At 51.3% G+C, this 24,306-nt stretch overlaps 1 protein-coding gene across 1 annotated transcript; it reads right to left on the bottom strand.

Moving 5' to 3' along the window:
* Positions 1-20,721: 20,721 nt before the first annotated feature.
* LOC148218072 (uncharacterized) lies at positions 20,722-23,011 on the bottom strand. The gene is made up of 2 exons (XM_088158160.1): positions 22,967-23,011; positions 20,722-22,927 (listed from the first exon to the last, which is right to left on the bottom strand). The coding sequence occupies exon 2, from the start codon at positions 22,796-22,798 to the stop codon at positions 21,560-21,562; it is 1,239 nt and encodes a 412-aa protein (XP_088014286.1). The 5' UTR covers positions 22,799-22,927; positions 22,967-23,011; the 3' UTR covers positions 20,722-21,559.
* Between the last annotated feature and the right edge of the window lie 1,295 nt (positions 23,012-24,306).

The raw sequence follows: 24,306 nt of genomic DNA, 5'->3' as shown, positions 1-24,306 counted from the left end.
GAGATGCGAAAGTGAAAGTGCCCGAGGGAGCGCGGGGGGGGAGGGGAAAAGGGGGAATTCCAGGAAATTCACCCGGATCCGCACCTGGGACACCTCTGGATCCCTCAGGGATCCACCTGGGACCCTTCACAGCCCCGCACTGCGGGACCCCCGGGCCGGGCTGTGCTGCGCTCCCGGACCCTGCGCTCGAACTCTGCCCGGAACCCGCCGGGTTCGGCCCGGAGCGGGGGGAGCTCCGCGATCCAATTTTTCCTGCGGGTGCTGGTCCCACCCCTGGCGGAGCAGGACTGGGCGCAGTGACCCCGATCCCTGATTCCCAGTCTCCTTCTCTCTATCCCTCTCCTGTTCTCTATTTTTCCTTTGGGTGATCATACATCCCAGAGCAGCTGGAGAGCCCCGTGCCCAGTTCAGATTTTCCCAGGAAAAGGAGGCCTGGGGGTGAGGTGCCCCGGGCTGGCCGGGAATGGGGGTCTGGGGGTCCCCGGGGACACGGAAACAGGGGAGCCAGGGACTGGCAGAGGAGGATTCCCGGGAAAGGGGGTGCAGGGGGGGTCTCAGTGCCCGGGAATAGGGCAGGGCAGGATCTGGGAAACGACGACGGCTGCTGGGAAGGTACTGGGACAGACTGCGACACCGAGGTACACCAGGACTGGGACGAGAACCCACTGGGAGCAGAACTGGGGCACCAGGATCATGCTGGGACCACACTGAGGGCTACTGGGAGCACGCAGGGGACAACTGATATATACTGGCAGAGACTGGCAGTGGCATGGATCATCCTAGGATTGACTGGAATCATACTGGGAGTGATCAGATCTGTAGCAGGGGTGATTAAGAGAAAATGGAATAATGCAGTTGTAACTGGGATCATACTGGGAGCAGCTGGCCCAGGCTGGGGTCATACTGGGACTGACGGCGTCCAACTTGGAGTGGCTGGAATAACACTGGAAGTGTCTGGGAGTAACTGGGATCATACTGGAGGTGGCAGGGATCAAACCGGACTCATAGTGGAAGTCTCTGGGAGATACTGGGATCATACTGGGGTGACTAGGCTTATACTGGGAGCAACTGAAACCATCGGGGGGGGGGAAATGGCTTCATAGAAGGTGTGACTGGGTTCATACTGGAACCGGGGCGACACTGAACTCTTATGGAGAGGGACTGAGAGTGAAAGGAACCATACTGGGAATGACTGGGGGCGACTGGGATCCTACTGGGAGTGATTTGGAGCATACTGGGAATGCCCAGGATCATACAGGGGGAGACTGGGAACCACCGGGGAGGCGGCGGCGGAGCTCGGAGGCGGCCCCAGCGCAGGTGGGAGCCGCGCTCGGTTGTGCGGGGGCTCGGGGCTCGCTGCGGGCCGAGGGGGCGGCAGGGGGCTCTGGCGGGTTGGTTGTGCCGGTGCCGGCCCGTGTTGGCGCTGGGCTGAGGGCGCTGCGGGAGCGGCTGCCCGCGGTCTCCTTCCCGCTGGGGCCTCGGCAGGAGCCGGTGCCGGAGCAGCGCTGGCTCGTCCCGGTTGCTGTGGGTGGCACAGAGGTGTCTGCCCTGTGCCCGGGGCTGTGCGGGAAAATTCCCGTGGCCAGAGGTTTGTGTGCCCGCAGGAGACAGAGGAGTCCTGTAAAAGTGACTTTATTGATGAACAAAGGGACAGGCCATGCGGCATTTGCCATGCGGTCTCTAAAGCGCCGCCTCCTTTTTATCCTCATTTTCCCGTCTGCATCTCCCTCTCCCATTCCCCTCTGGCTGACGTTTTTGGAAGGTTCAGACTTCCCGATCCGCCTAGTGCATGTCCCTCTTAATATGCACTCCTACTAGGATATTAATCTTACTGATTTCAATCCTTCCTTTTCTCATTTACTCAAGAATTGCCTTTACTAACTCATGATTTCCATTGACTCAAACTCTTTTCCTGTGTCCTCTTTGGCGCAAGATGTCGTGCATGGTAAAAAGCTGAGAGGAATGTTGAATTTGTCTTTACAAATGAGTTGTGGATCAGCCTGTAGATAAGGCTAGCACTGAGAGATAAAAGAAACAATGGGATGGATTCCACTGATTGATGAATGGAAAGAGATATTTGCCTTTACAAACAACTGTAGGGCTGCTGATAAATGAAATTGGATATCGAAAGATGAAAGAAGCAACGGGGGGAAAACTATGAATTCTATAAGAATTAAAAATTAAAAGGGAGGGTTTTACATTAGAGGGGAATTTCAGCTATCAGGCGTTCCGGGAAGTCTGTGCCTCTCAAGTACCTCAGCCAATGGGGAAAGAGAGAGGGAAATGCGGCCGGGAAAATAGGATAAAAAGGAGGCTGCGTCCTCCGAAAATTTGAGAGATGCCAGGGGAATGTCCCATGGCCTCTCCCTTTATTCGAATAAAGCAAAAAGGACTCCTCTGTCTCCTTTTTGGACATAAACCTCTGGTGTTTGTGGATTAATTTTCCTGACAATTTGGGGGCTCGTCCGGGATCTTTCCACCGTCTGGGGCAGCGAGTGGAGCTGAAGGCGCCTCACCCAGTTTGGGTGATCAGCTCCCCTTGGTGCCGGCCGGTACCGGGCGATCCATTGGGTTCCCGAGACTGTCCAGGAGACAGACGAGTGGCGGACCAGGGGGGTCCGTGAAGATTCCACAGGGAAGGACCCTGAAAATCTCACCGGTGAGTAAAATGGGATCTTCGGGGAGCAAACCTGGGAGGGCACCCATGGAGGGTAGCACAGGTAAAACGGGGCACCCATGGAGGGTTGGAAAGGTGAAGCCGCGAAGGGGCCCCGGCAAATGGGATGACGATCCCATAATACCCCTGGAGAGTCCCTTGGGGTGAATGCTGAGGTCTTGGGACAGATTGTATATTCACCCAGAAGTAACTGTGGAAATTATGGTAAAATATTGTTATTTTGTGTGGCCAGAGTATAAGCTGGCAAGGGGACTTATATGGCTACTTATGGAACAGATAAAATTCATTTGTGTCGAATTTTGTGGAGGTATCTAGAGGAGAATTGGAAAGGATGGATTGAAAGGGAATGTGGATTAATATGGGTCAGACAAGGAACAAGAGAAATTTATGTGTTAAGAAAAAAAAGGAGAAGAGGAAAAAGAGGAGGAAGAGGAAAGTGGTGAGGATTGGGATGTTTTTCAGCACCTTCCCCTGTCTTGTCCTCCAGTGTTGCTGGCTGACCCAGGGCCAGCTGCAGGTCTTCTGTATCCTCAACTTCCAGAGCAAGGGGATCAGGGAAATGTTATTCCTACAGCCCCACCTGAGAAGGATAATGGTGTAGGGGGAGGGGAGCAGCATGTTGTATCACCCCCCAGAACTAGAATTTGAACTCAGTTTAGGGCATCAGAAGCCCCCCAAGAGACAGGGGTGCACCAGATGCCACTCTGTCAAGTTCCTTTGGGGGGTCAAGGGGGAGGATTTGGGTTTGTAATTGTACCACTCACTACCCAGGATATAAGAGGGTTGAAAAAAGAATTGCCCCCATATTTGGATGATCCCATAGGGGTGGGGGAAAAGATAGAGGAATATTTGGGAAATGCGGCTTATACATGGAAGGATTGGGATTTTCTTTTGGGAATTTTGTTTGGGTCATCAGAGAAACGAATGATTTTGCAGAAAGCTCGGCAGCTGTGGGAGGATGAACATCCACAAGCAGCAGGGGGGGCTGGACCCAATGCACCTACGGTGGGTGATGCCATCCTCCAGGCAGACCCCCAGTGGGACCCAAATAACCAGGCCAGTCTGGCTCACCGTGATTGCCGTGCTTATTTGATCAGGGCAATCAAGTCAGCGGCTCCCAGAACTAACAACATAGCTAAGGCTCTGTCGTTAGAACAGGAGAAACAGGAAAGCCCTCATTGGTTGGAGAGGATTAGGGATGCCTTGAGGAAGCACGGGGGGATGGATCCTGAAGGCCCAGCCTTCAACACATTGCTTAAGGTGCAATTTGTTACTAAGGCCTGGCCTGATATACGGAAAGGAGTACAAAAAGATGAAAAGTGGCAAAATAAGCCTCTAGAGGAATTGGTTAGAAAAACACAGCAGATATATGTAAGAAGGGATGAGGAAAAGGCAGAAGCTAAAGCAAGGATGATGGCAGAGTTTGTGCAGCCCCGGAGGAATAAACCACAGGGTCCAAGGTGTCCCCAGGGACAGAGGGGACGGGGTCGGTCACGAGGAAGGGGCAGAGGGATTCCCTCCTCGGCAGGGGACAGCCGACCCAAACAGCGGCTGGGGAAGAACCAGTGTGATGTCTGCAGGGCAGAAGGGCATTGGAAAAACGAGTGTCCGCAAAAACAACTGGACCCTCAGGAGGAGGAAGTCCAGAGGATAATGGAAATGGATTGTTAGGGGTGTCAGGGGCTCCTATTATACCAAGGACCCACCACTCAAGAGCCCTTGATAACTTTTAAGGTGGGTCCGGATCGAGAGGAGGTGTGTTTTCAGGTAGACACGGGGGCGTCTCGGTCCACCTTAAATTTTATACCTAAGGGGGGGAAATTGTCAAAAAGATCCTTGGTTATTCAAGGAGTAAGTGGGAAGGATGAGCGAGTGCATTTTATTCAATCGCTGTTTATAGATGTGGGGGACAGATTTGAACTGCATGAATTCTTGTTTGTTCCTAATTGTGATTGTAATTTACTGGGAAGAGATTTGATGGCTAGAATGGGAATGCAAATTAGCATTGTAAAAAAGTGACACGGAGTCCGAAACTGTGATATCTTTGTGTAAAATGTCTGAAAAGGCTTATGCTAAAATAAATCCGGAAGTATGGGCAGCTCCAGGGAAATATGGGAAACTGGACATAGAGCCTCTCCAAATTACTTTGAAGCAACCAGGACAAGTGGTGTCTGAAAAGCAATGCCCTCTTTCAAGGGAGGGAAAGAAGGGGTTACAGCCTGTTATTGAGTCCCTGCTAAAAGCAGGTCTTTTAGAGCCGTGTATGTCTCCCTATAACACTCCTATCCTGCCGGTTAAGAAACCAGATGGAACCTACAGAATGGTGCAGGATTTAAGAATAATAAATGAGATTGTCAAACCAAGGCATCCCACGGTTCCAGATCCATACACAATCCTAAATCAAATCCCTTCTTCACATCAGTATTATTCTGTACTGGATTTGAAGGATGCTTTCTGGGGTGTCCAATCACAGAAGATAGTAAACAGTATTTTGCTTTTGAGTGGGAACAGGAGGAAGGAGGGAAAATGATAAAACAACAATTGACATGGACAGTACTCCCTCAAGGATATACAGAATCACCAGTTCTGTTTGGGCAAGCTTTGCAGAAAATATTAAGAGAGGTTGCTCCAACCTCAGAAGTCAAGATGTTGCAGTATGTAGATGATTTGCTCTTATCAGGGGAACAGGAAAAGGTGGTTGAAGAGGCTACTGTAAAGCTGCTTAATTTTCTTGCAAAAAAGGGACTTAGAGTATCCAAAAAGAAAGCACAGTTGGTAGAAAAGAAGGTCAAATATTTGGGACACATTCTGTCCGAAGGGTTACGGTGTATTGATCCAGAAAGGATACAAGGGATTTTACAGGTACCATTACCCCAGACTAAAAAGGAGTTACAGCGGTTTTTAGGGTTGGTGGGGTACTGCAGAGCATGGATCGAGGATTTTTCTGTGGTGGCCAGACCTTTATATAACTTTTTGACCCAAAACAGTCCTAATGTCGTGGTATGGACACCAGAAGGAGAGAAAAGCTTTAAGAAATTAAAAGACAAATTGGTTAATGCCTCAGTCTTAGCTCTTCCAGATGCAGAAAAAGAATTTCAACTATATGTGGATGTCAAACAGGGTCATGCTAAAGGAATTTTGGTGCGGGAGCATGGGGGAACACGGAGGCCTGTTGCCTGTTTTTCTAAGTTGTTAGACCCGGTGGCCAGAGGCGGCCCCATTGTCTGCAGAACTGTGCAGCCACAGCTCTGATGGTGGCTGAGGCCCGAAAGCTGACAAGGGGAGGGGATCTCATTGTTAAAGTCCCACATCAGATTAAAGCTTTGTTAACTGAGAGAGCCTCTAAGTGGATGATGACTGCTCGATTATTACAGTATGAATCTTGTTTAATGGAACGGGAGGATTTAGAATTTAAAGGTGGGGAAATTTTTAATCCAGCCTCTTATTTAAATGGCCCTAGAGAAAAGGGGGGCCAGGAAGAAATCCATGATTGTATCCAGGTTATAGACCTCCAGACACGGGCTAGGGAAGATCTACGGGATATTCCCTGGCCTGAGGGAGAGAATGTGTTCATTGATGGGTCCTCCAAGGTGGTAGAAGGGAAACGATTTACAGGATACTCTATCGTGAATGGGAAGCAATTAAGGGAAGCGGGGAGGTTACCACACACCTGGTCAGCTCAGACAGCAGAGCTGTACGGGCTTGTGAGAGCCTGTGAATTATACCAGGACAAGACAGTAAATATCTTTACTGATTCTAAATATGCATATGGGGTAATACATGCATTTGGAAAACTATGGGAAGAAAGAGGTTTATTAAGCTGCAGAGGAAAGACGTTAGCTCACGAGAACTTAATCTCTCGCCTATTGGAGGCAGTGAATTTACTAAAAAAGGTGGCGATAATCCACATTAAGGGGCATCAGGCAGGATGGTCGGAAGAGGCAATAGGAAACCGACTGGCTGATGAAGAAGCTCGCAAAGCTGCATTGTTGCCAGAAGTCTCTAAGATCCTGCCTATGCTCCCAGTAACTGCACCACTGCCAGAGAAACTCTCTTTTCCACCAGAGGAACTTGAGATAATTAAAGAGAGTGGGGCAGAGAAAAGAGAAAATAATTGGTTTACAAGGGATGGTAAGCAGTGGATACCAAAAGCTCTAGCCTTACAATTGTTAAAACAACTTCATGAAGGGAGTCATTGGGGCTCCCGAGGACTGGCAGAAGCCTTCCTCAAAATGAACGCTGCTGTTGGTCTCTTTAGCCTGGCAAAGCGAGCTATTGAATGTTGTTTAACTTGTGCTAAAACCAACAACAAAGTTACAAAGAAACTGACCAGGGGAGGGAGGCGTTGGGCAGTACGTCCCTTCCAGAGATGCCAGGTGGATTTTACTGAAATGCCTCGAGTGGCAAGATTTAAATATCTTCTGGTAATAGTATGTCAATTAACCGGGTGGCCAGAAGCATTTCCAACTGTGTCAGCAACTACAGGATCAGTTGTTAAAATATTTTTGGAACAAATAATTCCAAGACATGGGATAGTGGAAGCAATAGATTCAGACAGGGGAACTCATTTTACAAGAAAAATTCTTCAAGGAGTTATGACTGCTTTAGGGATACAGTGGAACCTCCATACCCCCTGGCACCCACAGAGTTCGGGCCAGGTTGAGAGGATGTATGGAGAAAGAAAAAAAACATCTCCTGGAGCTGGTGATAGAAACTAAAATGCCGTGGGTGCGGCTCCTACCCCTGGATTTAGCAAGGATAAGAGCCAGACCCAGGGGAGATATTCAGTTATCTCCCTTTGAATTGATGTTTGGAATTCCTTACCCTTGTAATTCTCAGCCGAGTGGGGGGATAGAGATAAGTGATGTGTATTTGAAACAATATGTGGCTCGGATACTGTCTCTTGTGAAATCTCTTCGACAGGAAGCTCAGCTGGCACAGACCCTGCCTTTGGACTTTGCTGTTCACAACATCCAACCGGGACACTGGGTCCTGGTTAAGGAGTGGGAAGAAGCACCACTGGTGGCCAAGTGGCGTGGACCTTTCCAGGTGTTGCTGAGCACAGACACAGCCGTCAAGACAGCTGAACACGGCTGGACCCATCACACTCGGGCCAAGGTCTCTGCAGCCCCAGAGATTTGGACATCTCAGCTGGAGGAGAAGGACGGGAAGCCGCGACTGACACTCGGCAGGAGGGGACTGGAGCAGCAGCCAGGGCGTCGACATCGGGGGAAGCCTCGTGTGCCCACCCACAGAGTGCCTGCTGAAATAGTCTGTGTGGGCATCCCTCCTCTCAGATCTCCAGGCATTGGGGGCCAACCCTTGCTGTCATTGTTTTCTTTATGTTAAGCTGTTTCTGTGCCTTCACTCGCCACAGGTGGTGTGGAAGACAACGTGAAAGTAAAAATGAAGTTAGGAAATTAGATTACACAATCAGAATGTTTCTCTTAATAATATTCCCTTTATATTATCAGTTAGGTTGGAGCCAAGAATGGGAAAATGATTTTTTGACCTTAGGAGAAGAAGTAGCAAAAACCTTTAACCTTAGCAATTGTTGGGTCTGTGGAGGGCCAGGAGAATCTGAAAACGGGCCATGGGTGGCCAGCCCAGTTGAACATCAATAGTAGATTAACACCCTGAGTAAAGTCTGTAATGGAACAGGATTTTGGGATGAGGAAGGAAGTCCATGGCGGCTTCATTCTTCTGAAAAAGACACTTATTGCCTAAATAGGCAAATAGATGACAATGGAAAAGTGGTGAAACAAATTGCAAAATGAATTAAAAAAATTAGCTCATGTGCCAGTCCAAAGATGAAAAGGATGGGAATGGGACATGTTTTCTTGGCTACCTGGTGGACTATAAGTTAAACAATTGCTTTTTCCCTCTTATGTGCTGTAGCAACTCTAATCTTTTTGCCAGGCATGATCCCTTGCTTAGTACAACTTATTCAACATGTGATCAAAGGGATGCAGGTAATAGCCACGCCCACTAATTCAGATATGGTTACAAAAGGACAGAAATTGATGTCACTCCAAATAATTACAAAACCAAAAAAGACTCAGGAACAAGAAATTAAGTCAATGAGAGCTAAAGTGTGTAAAGACAATTATTAAAAAATAAAAGAGGAGGGGTTGAGAGGAATGTTGAATTTGTCTTTACAAATGAGCTGTGGATCAGCCTGTAGATAAGGCTAGCACTGAGAGATAAAAGAAACAATGGGATGGATTCCACTGATTGATGAATGGAAAGAGATATTTGCCTTTACAAACAAACTGTAGGGCTGCTGATAAATGAAATTGGATATTGAAAGATGAAAGAAGCAACGGGGGGAAAACTATGAATTCTATAAGAATTAAAAATTAAAAGGGAGGGTTATACATTAGAGGGGAATTTCAGGTATCAGGCGTTCTGGGAAGTCTGTGCCTCTCAAGTACCTCAGCCAATGGGGAAAGAGAGAGGGAAATGCGGCTGGGAAAACAGGATAAAAAGGAGGCTGAGTCCTCCAAAAATTTGAGAGATCCCAAGGGAGTCCCATGGCCTCTCCCTTTATTTGAATAAAGCAAAAAGGACTCCTCTGTCTCCTTTTTGGACATAAACCTCTGGTGTTTGTGGATTAATTTTCCTGACAGAAAGAACTTGGGGATTCTTACCTGCACAAGCACGTGCAGTGCCTCAGTCATAAGTGCCTCATAAATATCAGAAGTGTGTCTTCTTCAGAGTGTGGTCACAAGGGTTCAGAGTTGGAGCCAGTTCTGCGGGCAGGCTGATGAATAGTCTGGGGCTCCTCTGCAGAGCCCCATTCATTCTGGGGCTGCTTTCTGCTGGTTCTGCTGGACTGGCTCGAGTGAAACACACACCCAATTAACAGCAGTTAAATTACTCTGGCATGAAACAGTGGGGAACAGGCAGAGCAGTGAAGGGCAGCATGGACCAGTTGTTCTGGCAGGTCTGATGAGGTCTGGTTTGATACAGCACTCACAGAACTCTGCTCCACCTGTGACACTTCCACTTGCAGTAGATGACTGTTCCTCTTCACAATATCCAGCAAGGCAGGTCAAAGACACTTTTACCATTTTCATCTTCAAAAGGAAGAAGAAATCAGCAGCAAACATTAAGTAACTAGTCGGAGGTCCCAGGAAGAAACAAAAGAACAAAGAGTGGTGGAAAAAAACAGGTGGAGCAGTGATCCTTATCTGTGTGGGAGATATCCTCTGCTAATGGGCCATCTGTTAAAACCAGGTGGGGCAGTGTTCTTTATCTTTTCCACAACCCATCCTTCCTCCAGGAAGATATCTTCTGTTAATGGGCCATTGAGTCCCACTGCATGACTGATAAAATTCCATCATCCCATTGGGAGATGCTCCAGCCAGGGGGAGGAGCCAAGCCTTTCCTACCTAGATAAAATCTGAGATTTGGAACACCAAGGCAGCCCTTACCCACTGGTTTCCAGAGGACAAGAGCTACCAGACCTTTCTACAGTATCACTACTACAACAAGACCACTTCATCGGGACTGCTACCACCACCCTAACTAGCGGGGTGTCAGGTTGTATTCTGATTCTGTCAGTTGTTTTCTTTTCTACTATTTCATGTATTATTTTTCTCTTATCTTTTTTCCTATCAAATTGTATTTATGACTTGGAGTCTCTCACTGGTTTTGCTTTCAAACCAGCACAATTTTGGAGGGGATTTTGGCTGAATCTATATATTTGGGGTGTTTTTGATCCGTGTCTTAAAGTTTGGAGGATTTTGGGTGGGAATCTTGGTGTTTGGGAGGTTATTACAGACACATGATGCTCAATGACTTCCAGAGATGAACTTGGGCAAGGAGGAACACCCAGTTTATGGAGCTCTCTTCTTGTTATTTCCCCCCAAACCAGGAATTTTCATTCCCCAGGTGTGTGAGGATGGAGGAGGCAGAAAAGCCCCGGAGATCTCTCTCGAGGAGGGGCTGCAAACCCAGCCCAGGGAGCTGCGAGGAGGAAAGACCCTCCCTGAGCTGGGAAGGTGGCCGGAGATCCAGGCAGAGCTCAGAGCTGGTGGAGAAGCCTTCTGGAGGGGAGAAGCCCCACGAGTGCTTGGAATGTGGGAAGGGTTTCAACTACAGGTCCCAGCTGATCCTACACCAGAGGATCCACACTGGGGAGAAGCCCTATGAGTGTGGGGAATGTGGGAAGTGTTTCAACTACAGCTCCAGCCTGATCCGTCACCAGGTGATCCACACAGGGGAACGGCCCTACACATGCTTGGAATGTGGGAAGAGCTTTGGATGGAGCTCTGACGTTAGAAAACACCAGCGCATCCACACTGGGGAGAGGCCCTACGAGTGTCCCCAGTGTGGGAAGAGGTTTCAGACCAGCTCCAATCTCCTCCTACATGAGCGGATTCACACAGAGGAGAGGCCCTTCCGCTGCCCCGACTGCGGGAAGGGATTCAACCGCAACTTCACCCTCATCAGGCACCGGCGCATCCACACTGGGGAGAGGCCCTACGAGTGTCCTGAGTGTGGGAAGAGCTTCTCACAGAGCTCTCACTTGACCAAACACCAACGGAGTCACCACTGAGGGAAGCCCAGTGAGTGCCCAAGTGTGGGAAGAGCTTTGTGATCTGTTCCAGCTCCATCCCTCATGGGAGGATCGGTGTTGGATGATCCCCAGTGACCCCCGTTGGGCAGAGCCCTGGTGATCTGTGTTCCTGGTTATCCCCATTGGGTGATGGGGAACGGGTTTGAGAGATTTCTGTCTCTTTTCCTTCTATTGCTATGATTTGGTTGGTAATAAATTTTCTTGCTGAGCCCAGGCTATGTCTGTGACATCCGTTTTGCTGTTTGGTGTGTTTGCTCGTCCTGTCTTAATCTGCTCCTGGAGCTACTGGTTAAACGTTCTCTTCCCTTGCAGCTGGAGGGGCAGGGTCAGAGTGGCTCTGGTGGGTGTCTGACATTGGGCCAATGTCATCTTGTCTTGGTTTGAAAGACAGGTATTTTCTAAGGAAAGGCAAGAACCCCTTTCCTGAGATGCAGAGTGCAACCCCCTCCCTTCTAATTATTTTAGTTTCAAATCAGAGCCTGTCAGGCAGAAGATATGGGGATAGGAATAACAGTTCTTTACTGAGATCTAACAAGGCAAAATAGCAGAAACAACAGCTATAAAAACTGACAACAGAACGGAACAGTGTAACTCAGTTCCAATCCCTTTGGCCAAAGCCCTCTCTCCCTGTGCTCAGTTACCGGTGCTGGGGGCAGGGCAGGTCCCGAGCAGTTGAAGAGGGGCTGGAGTGATGGCGGCAGCAGCCCAGGGGTGAGAGGGATGGGGGAGTGACTCCCCCTCACGGTGTCGGTCGTGGTGCTCAGCAGAGTGTCCGGAGGTAGCAGGGTGAGGTGGGAGAGCAGCAGAGCGATGTCCAACGGCAGGGAGCGTGGATCTCAGTGCTGGGATGGCAGGGGAGATGCCAGATCCGAGCACAGGGCATCCCCCTTCCACTCCATGGGCGAAGTGAGAGAGAGAGAGAGAGTGCCCTCCCAGACCCCTCTCCCACCTTTTCCTTTTCCGGTCTCCCCCCCCCCCCCCCCCCGCAAGAGAAAACTATTGCTACTAAGGTGTAGCCACAAGTACTCAGCATAACAATGGGAAAAATTCCACAGAAAGAAAAGGGAACAATTCAACCCCCAACAGGAGGAAAGAATGGCCTGAAGATCTTATTCTGAATTTGCTTTTCTTTCTTTGTGTAGTTCATAAAGTTTTTTATACCCTTCTAAGTTTTAGGCCTGACTTGCTCTTTTGCTCCTGGTTCTGTCTCACAACAGAAAATGAGTATATTTAAATTGGCAACTCAAAACTATAACATTATTTGGTGTGTTGGCCAGGAAATTAAAAAATTAAAATTAAACCAAGACATTAGATTATCCTATCTGGATGAAGATAACCAGAACTCCAGGAAAGGAATTTATTGATGGGGAGTAGGACAGGATGGCTACAAAAAAAGTTGATTTACAAGTTGGGGTTGATGATTTTGAATAATGAAGGTCAATGAATATGCAACAGATTGATGCATTTAAGGAAGTGTTTTCTGAGTGTGTGGCCTTGGCTGAATACCCAGCACCCAGCCACATTAACCCTTTGCTTTACTGTCTTAGTCTCCTATTTGTCTTTTTTTTCTTTTTTAATTAAACCTTGTAAAATTTACCAGGAAAGTGAACCTCGTTTTTCACATCACTATGGGCAGGGAGCTGCTGCTCCTGAAGCTCCCCTTTCCTCGTTCCTTCCAGGAGGAAAGCTGGGTGTGGGAGCGCTGCATGCGCTCCTTCAGAGGCTGCTGAGGGCAGGGCTGGGGAAGGGGAAGAAGTGGATGAAGAACTGCGTGCAGTGTCCTGGCCCTGCTCATCCTCCCCATGAATGACGAGGCCCCCAGGGTGGGCCAGGCACTGCTGCCAAGGCTGAGCACTGACACGGAGAGGGGTGGCTGACCCCCCCTGGGGCTCCAGGCCTTGGGCAGCATTCCCCAAGCACAGCCCAGGGAAGGGTCCCTGCAGAGCCAAGTTGGCATTGCCAGCACCTGCCCTGCCCACTCCAGCAGGGCTCAGCACCAGGCCAGGACACCGAGGTGTGGACAGGTGTGTCCCCAAAGGTGTTGGAGAGCAGGCATTTGGGCCTCAATCCCTGTACCTGGGGGCCATTCCCGGATGTTTTGGCAGCTCCCTAAAGGCAGAGTCACCCCAGGTCAACTTTCCCAGGCCCTGGAGCCATCTCCCAGTTCCTGCTGTTCCACAGGCCTCCAGGAATGCCGTCCTTGCTATCGCAGAGCTCCTCAAGTGGAAGGAGCTGAAGCACGTGGTGAAGACAGGGCAGACCTGGAGGATGGCTGACTGCTTGGTGAGGATGTGCCCCAGGGACTGTGCTGGGCCGTGGGCTCTGCAGCTGGGCCTGGGGAAGAGACCCCACAGCCTGGAGCTGCATCCTTGCTCCTGGCTCAAGAACAGAGCCCCAGGGGTCTCCTCCAGTCCCATCTCCCCTTCCTGCACCCAGTGGGAGGGAGGAGGGCTCTTGGTAATGGGGCTGCTGCCAGGAGGGGCTGCTCCAGCCACCTGGAAGATGTGTGACAATGCCACATCTTTGTGGTCGCTCCAGATGGAAAAGGACAGCAGCAGGGCTGAGCAGCACCTTCATCAGAGCCTGCAGTACCTGAGGGACCCTCAGCAATGTGTGCAAGACTGGACCATCAGGTTCATGAGCCCCAGCCCGGGGTCCCTCTTTGGGCAGCCCCTGTCCCCCCCAGCCCCTGCCCAGTGCCACATCCAGGCTGCTGGTGGTCCCTGGTTGTTTGGGATCGTGCTGGGGAACAGCAGGGGCTGACAGAGCTCTGTGCCCAGGGACCATCGTGTGACATCCCCAGGACCAGAGCGAGGAGCTGCCTGCTCTGGATTTCAGTGGGGAGTGGGGAGTGAGGGCTGGGAGAGTGGGGGGGTCTCTACAAACACGGGAACTCATCTCGGCTCTGTTTTGGTCACAGAACTTCAGGCCTTGCAGAAAGATGGGGGTGAACTCACGCCTTGTCTGGCAGCTCAGAGCAGCTCGATCCTGAGGAGCCGAAGGAGCAGCGGACACCGGGACAGTCCCTGCGAGCTCTGTGGTGCTGGCACTGCTGAGCTGGGGGCCTGTTGTGCCCAGAGTGGGACATTCAGGCTCGACTGATCAGGGACACCCTCCTGCTGATTCACAAGGTGCAGAAAGGACTCCTTGACTTCCCAGGGTTCTTCTCAGAGAAGGCTCTGGGTGTGGCTGGATCCAACCCCAGCCCCAGACTTGGGCAGCACTTTAAGTCTGAAGGGTCATACAGGCGTCCCTGAGCCTGGAGATCACTTTGTCCTAAGGATTATGGCTGGCAAGCCAACTATAGTTTTGTAAATAAAGTTAGTTTTTTAAGTTTTAAGTAATTGCTTTTCAAATTTCTTTTAAGACATCCCAAAGGTACCTGCGGGCAGGTGGGCACACAGGTGTGATGGGGTGGGTGGGATCAGGCCAGGAATTAGACCCTGATTTTGTGATTTACAGCAGGACTTCTCTGATCCTAATTCCCAGTGTTATGGTGCTGCCAGGTGTGCTGCTGGTGGGTCTGGGACCCTCACATTGAGATCTGATACCCCTAAACTGGGGTTTGGGTCCCTCAGATTGGGGGTTCAGGTCCTGGACTCCTAAACTGGGGTCAGGGGCCCTCAAACTGTAATCTGGGTTCTTTAAACTGGGTCTGGGAGTCTTAAACTGAGATCTGGTTCCCCCAAACTGGGATCTGCAGCCCTCCAGCGTGATCTGGGATCCTCACACTGAGGTCTCAGGTCTCCACCCTGGCACCTGGGCCTCTCAAACTGGGGTCTGGAATCCTCAAACTGGGTCTGGACCCTCCCCCCACCTGGAGTTTGGACCCCTGAAAAAACTGGGGGGGACAAGTGGGGGAGGTGAGGTAGGGGTTTATTTGGGGGTACAAAGATGAAAGGGGGATGGGGAGACCTCAGGGTGGAATTTTGGGTCCACCTTAGAGGGGGGAGGTGAGTGGGAGTAGCCCAGGATGGAGATTTGGGATCCTCAGGGTGGGCTTTGTGGGGTCTCAGGGGGGTTTTGGAGGTCCCAGAGTGGGTTCTGGAGGGCCTCAGGGTGGAATTTTGGGGTCCCAGAGTTGATTTAGGCAGTTCCAAGATACATTTTGTGGGTCCCAGCGCCAGTTTTCGCAGACCCCTTAGTGGAAGGCCTTTGGGGTTAGAGGATTCCCAGGGTGGATTTTGGAGTTTCACAGTGAGTTTCACCCTCCCCAGGATGGATTTGGGCATCTCAGGTTGGGTTTTGGGGTTCCAGAGTAGGTTTTTAGGGTCCTAGGATGGATTTTTGGGGTCCTAGGCTGGGTTTTCAGGGTCAGGGGGATGGATTTTAGGGTTCCAGCACCTGCAGCGCAAAGTCCAGGGCGGGGGCACTGTGGGTCAGACACCCCATGGACACCACGTCGATGTGGGGCCCCAAAAACTGGGGGAGGGTCCCCAAAACGATGCCCCCGCTGGCCTCCACCGTCACTCCGGGATGTGCAGCCTTGACCTGCGCCGCAGCCGAGTGCAGCTCCTGGGGGGACACCCTGTTAGCAGGGAGCACCCCCTCCCCAAAATTTGGGGGTACACTGGACATATGGATGTATACTGGATGCTACATAGTGCAGAATCCCCCCCCAAATTGGCCCAAATCTGCCCAATGTGGGACCTCCCCCACAGGAAACCCCCAATTCAGGGATTGTTCTACCCACTGAGCTCCAAAATTCGGGTGTCCACCTCCAACCCCTCCAAATCAAGGGTTATCCTGATTAAACCCAATAAAAACTCAATATAAATAGATTCCCACCCAACATCTGCCCAACTGGGGGCACCACCAACCACTGACCTCCAGAACAACCCCAAATTTGGGCTGTCCCCCCACCCAGAACGCCCCAAAATTGTGACCTCCTATTCAAAGCCTCCAATCTCTGCATTTGCCCACCCACTGACCCCCAAATTACAATCCCCCCACCTAAACTCCCCAAGTCAAGGGTCCCTTCACCCTAAACCTCCCAAATTGGGATTACCCAACCCTCTGACTCCACCGTAATTGGGATTCTCCCTCATATCATTAGGGCTGCCCCACATTTACAGCAGATCCCCATTTTACTGGTGTAGCCTTACCCTATTTTTGCCACTCTCCTCGATTTTGGGTCTCAGCTGGGGATAACAGAGCCAGGATCTATGTGGTTACCCCCACTTTTTTGGGTTCAACCCATTTCACTGGTCTGTCTCTCTTTTTAAAGGGTCTTGACCCCCATTTTTGGGGTCCAGGCTCACACTTGAAGGGTCCTCCCTTTCTTGGGGGCCCCTGCCAGATTTTGGAAGCTCACCTGGTGGGGGAAGAGGTCAAACCTATGCCTTTACCCACCTTTTTAGGGAGATCTGTGCCCCATTTTTGGGGTTTATCCCCATTTTTAGAATCCAAACTCCCATTTTTGGGGTCCAGCCCACACTTGGGGTCCCACCACTATTGGCCCCCCTCCGGTTTTGGGGCTCACCTGGGGGCTCAGGTTGTCCAGCAGGACGATGTCAGCCCCAGCCCCAGCAGCCGCCAGCGCCTCGTCCGCACTCGAGCACTCGACCCCCAACCGGCGGGTGAAGCCCCCGGCCCGGCGCACCCCCAAAATCATCTGGGGAAGAGGGGGGTCAGGGAGAACCCCAGAGGGACGCCCCAGTGTGGGGCAGGGTAAAATGGGGGCTCCCCACAGTCATTCACTTAAAATTGACCCCCCCCACTGCCTTCCCCCCCACATTGATCCCCAAAACTTGGGGTTCTCTCCCCCAGAGTCCCCCAATTCAAGGTTGTCTGCTGCCCCCAAAGTTGGGCTTCTCCCAACTACAAACACCAAAATTTAGAGTTACTCAACGCATGATCTTCCCCCAATTCAGGGGTGACCCCCCAATTTCCCTCCCAAATTGGGAGCCCCCCGCACCCATCCCCCTCAATTCAGGGGTCCTCCCACATCAGTCCACGCCCACAATACCCCAGTCCAAGAGTCTGTCCCAAAATTGGTACCCCCTTTAAATATTGGTGCTTCCCCACCACCCTTGAAATTCGGGGTACCCCAAGCCATCACTCCCACAAAATCGAGCCCACTCCACCAAAACCCCCCATTACCTCCAGACCTCATATTCCCCACACCCCCAGAATTGGGGATGTCACACCGACCACCCAGAACCCACCAATTCAAGGGTCCCCCTCCAATCTCCCCCCCAAACTGGGATGCTGCTCCTCCAGTCTCCGGGTTTCCCCAAAATCCAGGGATCCTGCCGCCATTACCGCCCAAATTCTGGAGTCCCCCCTGTCTCGGTTTGAAAGACAGGTATGGTCTAAGGAAAGGCAGGAGCCCCTTTTCTGCAATGCAGAGTGCAATCCCCCTCCCTTTTAATTATTTTAGGTCCAATTCAGACACCTTCAGGCAGGAGATATGGGGATGAGAATAACAGTTCTTTACTGGTATTTAACAAAGCAGAAAAAAACAACAACAGCTATAAAAATTGGCAACAGAAACAGTCTAGCTCCGCTCCAGTCCCTTCTGGCCGCAGGCCGTCTCCCTGTGCTGTTACCGGTGCTGTGGGGGCAGGGCAGGTCCCGCGCAGTTGAAGAGGGCTGGGTGATGGCGGCCGCGGCCCAGGGGAGAGAGGGGATGGGGAAAGTGACTCCCCCCTCACGGTGTCGGTCGTGGTGCTCAGCAGAGTGTCCGGAGGTAGTAGGGTGAGCTGGGAGAGCCGCGGAGCGATGTCCAAAGGCAGGGAGCGTGGATCTCAGCGCTGGGATGACAGGGGAAGATGCCAGAGCAGAGCCCAGGTGGTCTTCCCACTCCAGGAGCCAAGCGAGACAGCGTTCCCCGCTCCAGACCCCCCTATCCCACCTTTCCTTTTCCGGTTCCCCCCCCCCCTCCCCCTCCAGCCACCCCCCTACGAGAGAACATTATCTGTCATTTTAAGGTGTAGCCACAATTAATTAGCATAACAATGGGAGAAATTCCACAGAAAGAAAAGCAAAGCATTCAACCCCCAACATTATCCACCCCTGAATTTCTCCCATACTAATATGCTATATCAAATTAAACTGTTACATTATATATACATACATGCAGTTAGAGACATAGGCACAGTACTATAGGTATTTCACCCTAAAACAAGGTCTCCTTGGGGTATGCATCTGGTCTCTCCATTCTTTTGCATCACCCACCAGGTGCAACCTGGTCCTTGAGCGAATACAACTCCATGGATGGGATTGTCTTTGCTGGAGGCAGGATTCACCCAAACAGTTTTTCCTAGCATACCTCTCATGTGTACCACTGGAACCTTATCTCCATTCGATATTCCCAAGGGCTCAGATTGGGCAGGGCCTGCTCGGTTAGTGGAACCTCGGGTGTTCACTAACCAGGTGGCCTTTGGTAGATTAATCTCCCAGTTCTTGAAAGTTCCCCCACCCAGTGCCTTCAAGGTGGTTTTAAGCAGGCCATTGCACCGTTCAACTTTCCCTGCAGCTGGTGCATGGTAGGGGATATGGTACACCCACTCAATGCCGTGTTCTCTAGCCCAGGTGTTTATAAGGCTGTTCTTGAAATGAGTCCCATTGTCTGACTCAATTCTCTCAGGGGTACCATGCCTCCAAAGAACTTGTTTTTCCAGGCCCAGGATGGTGTTCCGAGCAGTGGCATGAGGCACAGGGTAGGTCTCCAACCATCCAGTGGTGGCTTCCACCATGGTCAGTACATAGCGCTTGCCCTGGCGGGTTTGAGGCAGTGTGATGTAGTCAATCTGCCAGGCCTCTCCATACTTATATTTGGACCATCGCCCCCCATACCAGAGGGGCTTCACCCGCTTGGCTTGCTTGATGGCAGCGCACGTCTCACAGTCATGGATAACTTGAGAAATACTGTCCATGGTTAGATCCACCCCTCGGTCTCGTGCCCACTTATATGTGGCATCTCTGCCCTGATGACCTGAGGCATCATGGGCCCATCGAGCCAGGAACAACTCTCCCTTGTGCTGCCAGTCTAAATCTATCTTCGACACCTCTATCTGTGCAGCCTGATCTACCTGCTCATTGTGTCGGTGTTCCTCATTAGCCCGACTCTTGGGGACATGGGCATCTACGTGACGGACTTTCACAGGCAACTTCTCTACCCGGGTGGCAATGTCTTTCCATTCATTGGCAGCCCAGATTGGTTTTCCCCTACGTTGCCAGTTAGCCTTTTTCCACCTTTCCAGCCATCCCCACAGAGCATTGGCTACCATCCATGAATCAGTGTAAAGGTAGAGTTTTGGCCACTTCTCTCTTTCAGCAATGTCCAGGGCCAGCTGAACAGCTTTGAGTTCAGCAAGTTGACTCGATCCACCTTCTCCTTCGGTAGCTTGTGCAACCTGTCGTGTGGGGCTCCATACGGCTGCTTTCCACTTCCGGTTCATCCCCACGATGCGGCAGGAACCATCAGTGAAAAGAGCATAGCATGTTTCATCTGCTGGCAGTTGGTTATACGGTGGGGCTTCTTCGGCCCGGGTCACCTGTTCCTGTTCCTCTTCGTCGGCAAGGCCAAAGTCTTCCCCTTCCGGCCAGTTGGTAATAATCTCCAAAATCCCAGGGCGATTCGGGTTTCCAATACGGGCACGTTGTGTGATGAGGGCAATCCATTTACTCCATGTGGCGTCAGTGGCATGGTGGGTTGAGGGAACCTTTCCTTTAAACATCCAGCTCAGCACTGGCAGTCGGGGTGCCAGGAGGAGTTGTGTTTCTGTGCCAACCACCTCTGAGGCAGCTTGGACCCCTTCATAGGCGGCCAAGATCTCCCTCTCTGTCGGAGTGTAGTTGGCCTCGGACCCTCTGTAGCTTCGGCTCCAGAACCCCAGTGGTCGGCCTCGCGTCTCACCAGGCACCTTCTGCCAAAGGCTCCAGGACAGACCATGGTTCCCGGCTGCAGAGTAGAGCACGTTCTTCACATCTGGTCCCGTCCTGACTGGGCCAAGGGCTACTGCATGAGCAATCTCCCGCTTGATCTGGGCAAAGGCTTGCTGCTGCTCAGGGCCCCAGTGGAAATCGTTCTTCTTGCGGGTGACCAGGTAAAGAGGGCTCACAATCTGGCTGTACTCAGGAATGTGCATTCTCCAAAAGCCTATGGCACCTAGGAAGGCTTGTGTTTCCTTCTTGCTGGTTGGTGGAGACATTGCAGTGATCTTATTGATGACCTCACTGGGGATCTGGCGCCGTCCATCTTGCCACTTTACTCCCAGGAACTGGATCTCTTGGGCAGGCCCTTTGACTTTGCTCTTTTTAATGGCGAAGCCGGCTCCCAGCAGAATCTCAATGATCTTTTCTCCTTTCTGAAATACTTCCATTGCCGTATCCCCCCACACAATGATGTCATCAATGTACTGCAGATGTTCTGGAGCTCCACCCTTCTCCAGTGTAGCCTGGATCAGCCCATGACAGATGGTGGGGCTGTGTTTCCACCCCTGGGGCAGTCGGTTCCACGTGTATTGCACACCCCTCCAGGTGAAAGCGAACTGAGGCCTGCACTCTGCTGCCAGAGGAATGGAGAAGAATGCATTGGCGATGTCAATGGTGGCGTACCACTTTGCTGCCTTGGACTCCAGCTCGTACTGCAGTTCCAGCATGTCCGGCACGGCAGCGCTCAGCGGTGGAGTCACCTCATTCAGTGCACGATAGTCCACTGTCAATCTCCATTCTCCTTCCGATTTACGCACAGGCCAGATGGGGCTGTTGAAGGGTGAGTGGGTTTTGCTGACCACCCCTTGGCTCTCCAGCTCACGGATCATCTTGTGGATGGGGATCACGGCATCTCGATTCGTCCGGTACTGCCGGCGGTGCACTGTTGAGGTAGCAATTGGCACCTGTTGCTCTTTCACCCTGAGGAGTCCCACTGCAGATGGGTTTTCTGATAGCCCAGGCAGGGTGTTCAACTGCTTAATGCCCTCTGCTGCCACAGCAGCTATTCCAAAAGCCCACCTGAGTCCCTTTGGGTCTTTGTAATAGCCATTCCTGAGGAAGTCTATGCCTAGGATACATGGTGCCTCTGGGCCAGTCACAATTGGATGTTTCTGCCACTCTTTCCCAGTCAGGCTCACCTCAGCCTCCAGCAGAGTCAATTCCTGAGATCCCCCTGTAACCCCAGCAATTGAAACAGGTTCCTTTCCGACATGTCCTGATGGTATTAATGTACATTGTGAACCAGTGTCAACCAATGCTCTGTGTTCCTGTGGCTCTGATGTGCCAGGCCATCGGATCCACACCGTCCAAAAGATCCGGTTTTCCCGTGCCTCTCCCTGGCTAGAGGCAGGGCCCCTCTAGCCCTGGTTATTATTTCTCTCCTGGGCATACATACTGGAGGTTCCTTCAAGGGGATCTGACAGATCATCCTCCCTTCTGTAATACCCTGCACCTCCATGGGAGGCTGAGGCTACCCTCACTTTAGTGGAGTTCCCTCTGTTGGTGTTCCCCTCCCTGATTTGGCGCACCCGTGCTGCCAGGACAGAAGTGGGTTTCCCATCCCACCTTCTCATGTCTTCCCCGTGGTCACGTAGAAAAAACCACAGGTCAGCACGTGGGGTGTACCCTCTCTCCCTAGCTGGGGGGCGTTGGGCTCTACTTTTGGGGTCCATGACTCTCACTGGTGCTGCACTGATCTTCCTCACCTCTTCCCTTATCTCCTTCATCTCCTCCTTAAACTCCTCTCTGAGGTCCTTAGCCACAGCAGAGACATGAGCCTGCACTGGGCCAGCCATCATACTCTGATAATTCCTGAGCCTGTTGGCAACAGAACCCACTGTCACTTGGTTGGTATCAGCATCAATCATTGCAATAAAGGGGGTATATTGAGATGGGCCCAGGTTTGCCAGATTCCACAACATCTGCCCTGTGCACCTGACCTTGTCAGGGTCATTGTCATGCTGTCCATCCCTCCCAAAGAGCACCTCCAGTACTGCCACTTCTCTCAGCTTTTGGATCCCTTCCTCAAGGGTATTCCAACGTGTTCTCTGGTGGTACTCCTGCATTCTTTCCCTGTGGACAAATCTCTCTCTCACACTCATTAAAAGTCGCTCCCAGAGGGAAAGGAGACCTGTCTCCCTTACAAATACCTGGTCCACACCTGAGTCCTGGGTCAAGGCTCCCAAATTCCTTGCCTCAGTACCATCCAGTTGCACACCTGTACCCATAAGGTCCCAGACCCGCAGTAACCAGGTTGTAAAAGCCTCACGGCCCCGTCGTACAATGTCTTTTCGCAGGTTACGGAGACTCTCGTATGACAGGGACTCGGTGATGATCTCAACTTCTGGCTCCCCTGCTGGTTGTGAGGGGCCCCCTTCCTGACCCTTATTATCTAGGTGCCTTGTTTTCATCTTAGACTTCCTAGTTTCCACAGGGGCAACTGCTGCTGGCTGTGAGTGCCCTTGCAGTTCAGCTGGAACCTGGACAGATGTAACATCTGTGGGTCCCACTGCTGCACCACCAGAGTCTCCCTCTTTAAGGCAGGGGGAGGGTTTCTCACCAGCTGGGGAGAGGTACTCCTTCAGCATCTGGCCCATCTCACGTATCTCCTTTGCTAGCACCCCCACCCATTCTGGGTGGTTCCTTTCCGAGGTGGGCTGTGGAGCAGGGTCAAACTCTGGGGTAATATCCCTAGTCTCTGGGATAGGATCAGGCTCTGGGGTAACCTCCCTAGTCTCTGGGACAGGATCAGGCTCTGGGGTAACATCACTATTTCCTCGGGTAGGTATCAGGGTTGTTATCCAAGTCAATCTCCCCTTATCTCTGAATGTTAGATAGAACAGGTTTAACAGGGATATAAGCAACACTAGCCACAATATAATGTCATTAGCATTTAAAGTGGATTGGAACCCCTTGAAGACTGGTGGGGTGAACTTCAAAAACCCTGTGATGGGTTGAGAAAAAATTTCACCTGCTGCCACTTCCTCACAGTAAGTACCATTATTGAAGTAGCCCCAGAAACACACACTTAGAGTGTGATAGCTCTGAATCCATGTGGCCATCTTCCAGAGAAAATTAAAAATCCATGAATTCCTCAACTGATCAACCCACATAATAAACTGGATAATAGCCACAGTAACCTTGGTTATGAAACTCATGTTTAAAAAAGGGCTTGCAAATGGGAGAGATATAGCAGTGACCACATGGAGGCCAATCCAGGGTAAGCTGGACAGCATGGTGTCACCTACCACAAGCTTGGGTAATTTAAGAACTGTTATCCCCTTTTCTACCCCTCTCTCAATGCCCTCAGGCAATGCCCCACGTTCCGGGCGCCAAAATCTGTCTCGGTTTGAAAGACAGGTATGGTCTAAGGAAAGGCAGGAGCCCTTTTTCTGCGATGCAGAGTGCAATCCCCCTCCCTTTTAATTATTTTAGGTCCAATTCAGACACCTTCAGGCAGGAGATATGGGGATGAGAATAACAGTTCTTTACTGGTATTTAACAAAGCAGAAAAAAAACAACAACAGCTATAAAAATTGGCAAACAGAAACAGTCTAGCTCCGCTCCAGTCCCTTCTGGCCGCAGGCCGTCTCCCTGTGCTGTTACCGGTGCTGTGGGGGCAGGGCAGGTCCCGCGCAGTTGAAGAGGGCTGGGTGATGGCGGCCGCGGCCCAGGGGAGAGAGAGGATGGGGAAAGTGACTCCCCCTCACGGTGTCGGTCGTGGTGCTCAGCAGAGTGTCCGGAGGTAGTAGGGTGAGCTGGGAGAGCAGCGGAGCGATGTCCAAAGGCAGGGAGCGTGGATCTCAGCGCTGGGATGACAGGGGAAGATGCCAGAGCAGAGCCCAGGTTCTCTTCCCACTCCAGGAGCCAAGCGAGAGAGCCAGTCCCCCGCTCCAGACCCCCCTATCCCACCTTTCCTTTTCCGGTTCCCCCCCCCCCTCTCCCTCCAGCCACCCCCCTACGAGAGAACATTATCTGTCGTTTTAAGGTGTAGCCACAATTACTTAGCATAACAATGGGAGAAATTCCACAGAAAGAAAAGCAAAGCATTCAACCCCCAACACCTGACAATCTAAAAGTAGGATTAATGTGAAAATTTTTTCTC

This window comes from Sturnus vulgaris, unplaced genomic scaffold (assembly GCF_052056855.1).
Source record: "Sturnus vulgaris isolate bStuVul1 unplaced genomic scaffold, bStuVul1.hap1 Scaffold_195, whole genome shotgun sequence".
In the NCBI taxonomy this organism is placed as follows: Eukaryota; Metazoa; Chordata; class Aves; order Passeriformes; family Sturnidae; genus Sturnus; species Sturnus vulgaris.
The sequence above is the reverse complement of the archived record's forward strand: the minus strand, read 5'-3'. Positions and strand labels throughout refer to the sequence as shown.